Here is a 5,557-nt window from a genome sequence, read left to right on the forward strand (position 1 = left end):
ATTTTATGAGTAATAAATAGTTGTGAACTCCACTTGCTTACAAAAATATAACTATTTATATTGAATAATCTTGAAATATAAAAGTTTTCTATATATACCCTTTTATTTATTTATCTTTTGGCTTTTTTTAGTGTTGAGGCAGCAAGAAACAATATTATTTTATAAGTCTAAGTTAAATAATAACTATTATAATACACATATTGTGCTCACAATTATTTTCTCACAATTTTTAATGTGATTACATAGGCTAACTAAATTAACCTTCTTTATAAACAGCAATAATTAATTGCAGTGTCAATTTTGTCCATCACTTTTCTCATCTTGGTCTTTACATTTATTTATCATATTTTTAACATTTTAATGAGACATATTACAAAATATTCTTTTTGTTTAATTAAAATTCTGCTTAGTGAATCATTAATTGTTTTTTAGTTAATATTATTTATTTGGTAAAACACAATGAATATTTTATTTTAAGTTGAATAATCATGTTTATTGTTCTTCATGTTTACAAAATATTTTGATTATAAAAATTATATTACATTTAAGCAGTTAATAAGCTATACATTTTTATATAATTATATAAATTAATAATACATATTGTATAATTTAATGTTATATATTTTAAAAATAACTAAACATGCATTTAATGTAAGAAATACAGTAGTGAATTTATATAACCAAATAAAAATACAGCCACCAATGCAGAACTAAATCGTGGCTGAACATGTTGCTTGGGAATCACTTATTGGAAGAGAGGAACTAGAAGAGAGTGTGTAGAAAATAGAAGAAAAATATAACTCAAATCCATGACAGTGCCTGTGTGTTATGTGCCATTAAGTTAGCTCAGACTCTGAGTAACCTTATGAATGAATAATATCTACCATGCATGCCCTGTCCTCAGTAGCCCCACTCAGCTCCTGTGGACTCATGCCTTTGGCTTCTTTTATGGAGTCAATTAACCTCATATTTGTTCTTCCTCTTTTCCTGCTGCCTTTTTGTTTGTTTATTTTGCTTCTGACAATTTGATTATAGTGTGTTTAAGTCTGAATACCTTTAGCAAATTTCAAGTATATAGTACAATTATTAGTAACTATAGATACTATGTAGTACATTAGATCTCCAGAACTTATGCATCTCACATAATTGATCCTCTCTTCCCCTTGACTAACATCTCTCTGTTATCAATTATCATTCTACTCTCTGAGTTCAAGTTTTTAAGATACCACATATAAGTGAGATCGTGCAGTATTTTTCTGGGTCTTTCATTTGCTATAATGTCTTTCAGTTTCATCGTGTTGTAGCATATGACTGAATTTACTTATTTTTAAGTCCGAATTATATTTTATCATATCTATAAACCATTTTAGTCCATTTATTAGTTGATGGACATAGGTATTTCTATATCTTGTCCTTTATGAATAATGCTGCAATAAAACTGAGGGTGCAGATACCTCTTTGAGATATAATTCCATTGGATACTGGAATTATATACCCAAAAAAGTAAGACTACTGGATCATACCATAGTTTTAATTTTTGAGGAACCTTCATACTGTTTTCCATAATGGCTATTTTAATTTACATTCCAACCCCAAATGTTTACGAGGATTCCCTTTTCTCCATGACCTTCCTAAAATTCATTTTTTGCATGTGGTGATATCTTACTTTGGTTTTTAACTCTCTATAAAACTTAAATAATTTTGTTTATATATAAAATAATTTATATGCATACCCAGTTTAAAGCAAATCCAAAACTTCAGAAAAGTGGAATTTGCCTTCTATGGAATTAGAATAAACTTATTCTACATATCTAATGGCTGCTATTTTTTATAGATAATTTATATGGCCATACTCTATTAAAGTGGGGGGGAAAGAACTGTTTCTCAGTTTTTAAATGAAAGCATTTACATTTTCAATAAATTTTAAGGTATTTACATTTTTTGACTAGAGAAACTGTAATATAGTTAAGAGAATATCTGTCAAATATAAATAAAAAATAAAATTATATATTCTATGTGTAGTAAATAAAATATCATATAACTATTTTAAAAGTTTCTCTGTCATTCCTGGTGATTATTTTTTTTCCTACACAAAACTCAAAATATAATTTTACTTTAAAAATAATTATTATTTAATAAGTTGTAATATTGTATACCTGAAACTAATAGAAACAATGTAAGATTGTGTACCAACTATCCATAAATTAAAAAGAAATAAATTTACTGGATGAAAGAAAGTTAAGGGTTTTGCCAAAGAACATATATGCACAACCCATGGACACAGACAACAGTGTGGTGATGGCCAGAGGAAAGGGGGGACTGGGGGCTGGGTAAAGGTATGGGGGGGAATGGAGACATCTGCAACAGTGTCAACAATGAAAATAAAGAAAAAATTTTGAAAATAAATAAATTTTAAGAAAGTTGTGATAGTGTTCAGAAGGATGAGAGTCAGAATGACATAAGAAAAATAGTTTAAATTAAATGGGAAATATATAAAACAAACAGAATTGTTAGAAAAAAAAGAGGACATACAAGGATGACAGTGAGTTTATTGTGACTTGCTGAAGTTTTCATGTTTATATTTTTAAAATTTCCTGCAATGTTCTCACATTCATTACACCACATTATTTCATTTGCTTGTGAAGAACAGTCTTCCTTGCCATGTCCATGAAGGCTTGCTTGACTTGCTGATTCCTTAAGCTGTAAATAAAGGGGTTCAGCATGGGAGCTACTGAGGTGTTTAGCACAGCAACTCCCTTGCTCAAAGACACCCTCTCCTTTGCCGAAGGTTTGATATACATAAAAATGCAGCTGCCATAAGAGATAGAGATGACAATCATATGAGATGAACACGTAGAAAAGGCCTTTGTCCTCTGGCTAGTTGAGGGAATTCTTAAAATTGTTCTGATGATATATACGTAGGACAGAAATATCAATGCCAGAGTGAGCATTAGAGTAAACACAGCACAGGCAAACCCCATTCTCTCTAGGAATTTTGTGTCTGAACAGGAAAGTTGCAGCAGGGGAAAATAATCACAGGTAAAATGATCAATAATATTTGACCTGCAGTAATCGAGGTTTAAGAGCAATATGAGTGCAGGGAAGATGATTAAGAATGAAACTAGCCACGAACAGAAGACAAGGAGTATACAGCTTCTTCGATTCATGATGGTCATGTAGTGCAGAGGTTTGCAGATGGCAACATAACGATCATAGGACATGGCAGCCAGAAGGTAAAATTCAGTGACTCCCAAAAGAATGAAAAAGAATAACTGAGCGATGCAATCATTAAAGGAAATGGTTTTATCTCCTGAAATAATAGTGGCCAGGAACTTAGGAATACTGACAGTTGTGAATGAAATCTCTAATAAGGAGAAATTTCTGAGGAAGAAATACATGGGGGTCTGGAGGTGGGAATCCAGCAGGGTAAGGGCTATAATGGTCAGGTTCCCAGTGATGCTCAAAATGTAGGTGATGAGCAGAAAGACAAAGATCACCACCTGAAGCTCTGGGTCATCTGATAGTCCCAGGAGAATAAACTCTCTTACTTCTGTATGGTTTCTCATTCTTCAGTTGCTTGTTTGTTTGTTTGTTTGTTTTTCTCCTGCCAGATCTATAGGAGAAAGCACAAGGAACAAACCATCAATCGTGGATTAACAAATATCCAAGTGTGGAACCAGATTTGGCTGAAATAGTATAATGTTTCACTTCAGGAGCAATTTAAAGCAAACTGATAATGGCAATTTCTTTTACTGGTGAAAGCTCTTTGGTTAAAGCGGTTTAAAAAATTCAATATCACAAATCTTGAAGTGGATGGTCTGGGATTTGTTCCCAGACTTTTCTGACTCCAAATACACCCTGTGAAGTTTCAGAGACGTGTCCACAAAGTTTCTTCCCAATGAGAACCAGCTTTGTGCTATCACTCCAGTCCCTAAATGTTTCCCATTCTGTGTAAACGTTTAATCACATTGAGAATCCTAAAAAAAAAAAAAATGAGAAAGATACTGCATTCTTAAGTAAAAAGTGACTTTTGTCCTTAGCCATTTATCAATTTTGTTAACACTCGGCTTTATAAACTACTGCTGCACCTCACTGGTAGTCAGAAACACTAATGCCATTGCCACCAGCAACCTGAGATGCTAGGGATAGAGGGGAGAAAGAGGTAGAAAATAATTTAAGTAGAAAACACTTAGATCTGAGGCTGATTACATGTGACTTATTTTATTATATATCAGCATACCTATGTGTCATTTGTATGACCTTTATTCCCATGCAACCTATTTCCTTTTATATTTAAAATCATCATAATAATATGATTGTTATTATTAAAAACTTTCTTTCAGTTAAAGAGTGAGATAAGTGATCTCCAGGAATACTTAGTAACTCCAATAAAGCTGGTCTTAACAGTTTAATTTCTTTATTTGAACTTATTATTTATTTTTTTAATTTTTTATTGATTTTGTGAAAAAGAGAGAGAGAGAGAGAGAGAGAGGTCAGTGGCTTCTTGAACATGTCAGACCGGGGATCGAACCAGCTACCTTTTGATTTATGGGAGGGCACTCTAATCAACTGAGCCACACCGGCCAGTTTGTTGTGTTTTTAAAACATTAAGTTTTAATTTTTTTAAATAACACAAATGTTATTACCATAGATATTTGCATAAGGAATAGTGAAGATATCTAGGCTAAATCCAAGCCACTTACTAGTTCTGAAAATCAGTCCCTCTGTGTTTCTTCTATAAATACAGTTTATTCCTCTGTATACAAGCCTATCTCATAAGGTTATTGTGAACATTAAATGAACTAATATATGTGAAGCATTTGGAAAAATGTTTAACATTTAATATAAGCCACACAAGTTTTTGTTCAATGAAAAAGATGTTCCCTAACTACTGAGCAGAAAAACTTTGGGCTTAATATGGTGTCCCTGTGTGAAAACCTATATCTAAATTAAATAGTAATGAATGAATTTAGCACCAAGAGTATCACATAGAAACAATGACAAAAATGAGGTGAGTCTCTAATTGTGTACTACCTGTGAGGCATTCTAGGCAAATGAATCTAGTTCTTCCACTTTTTGTGCATGCTACCTCTCCCATCATGGTGTATCTGTCTTCTCCACCCCACCCCCTACCTCCTCTATACAATCCACCTGCTTGCTGTTGAGCTAGAATCTGATCACCACATATGAGGCATGTTAGATATTTGCAGCATGTCAACATGGCTACCAATGGCCACTTTCTGTTATTGTTGTTGTTTTTCATCATTAGTAATAGTAACCTTTCTGAGAAAGATTGTGAAGCTTGCATTAAATAAAATAAATGAATGCAGCTAGTATTGTAGGTAGCAAATTTCAGGGAAACCCCAAATCACCTCCTTCCGTATTTCCACATTGGGTTGAGTACCCATTCTATGAGTTCTATAATAATCTTATATTTATTCTTCCCAACCCATCACATAATACTGTGCTGAAATCTCTTGTGAACTCTGTTCGCATTTATGAAAGTTAGGACAGTCTTACTTCCAAAGCTATTGCAACACAATCTATTACCTAGTGT

At 32.6% G+C, this 5,557-nt stretch overlaps 1 protein-coding gene across 1 annotated transcript; it reads right to left on the minus strand.

Moving 5' to 3' along the window:
• Positions 1–2,624: 2,624 nt before the first annotated feature.
• LOC139005468 (olfactory receptor 6C1) lies at positions 2,625–3,566 on the minus strand. The gene has a single exon (XM_070407698.1). The coding sequence runs from the start codon at positions 3,564–3,566 to the stop codon at positions 2,625–2,627; it is 942 nt and encodes a 313-aa protein (XP_070263799.1).
• Between the last annotated feature and the right edge of the window lie 1,991 nt (positions 3,567–5,557).

This window comes from Myotis yumanensis, unplaced genomic scaffold, assembly GCF_028538775.1.
Source record: "Myotis yumanensis isolate MYYU_CA2020_CCGP unplaced genomic scaffold, mMyoYum1.0.hap1 SCAF_3, whole genome shotgun sequence".
In the NCBI taxonomy this organism is placed as follows: domain Eukaryota; kingdom Metazoa; phylum Chordata; class Mammalia; order Chiroptera; family Vespertilionidae; genus Myotis; species Myotis yumanensis.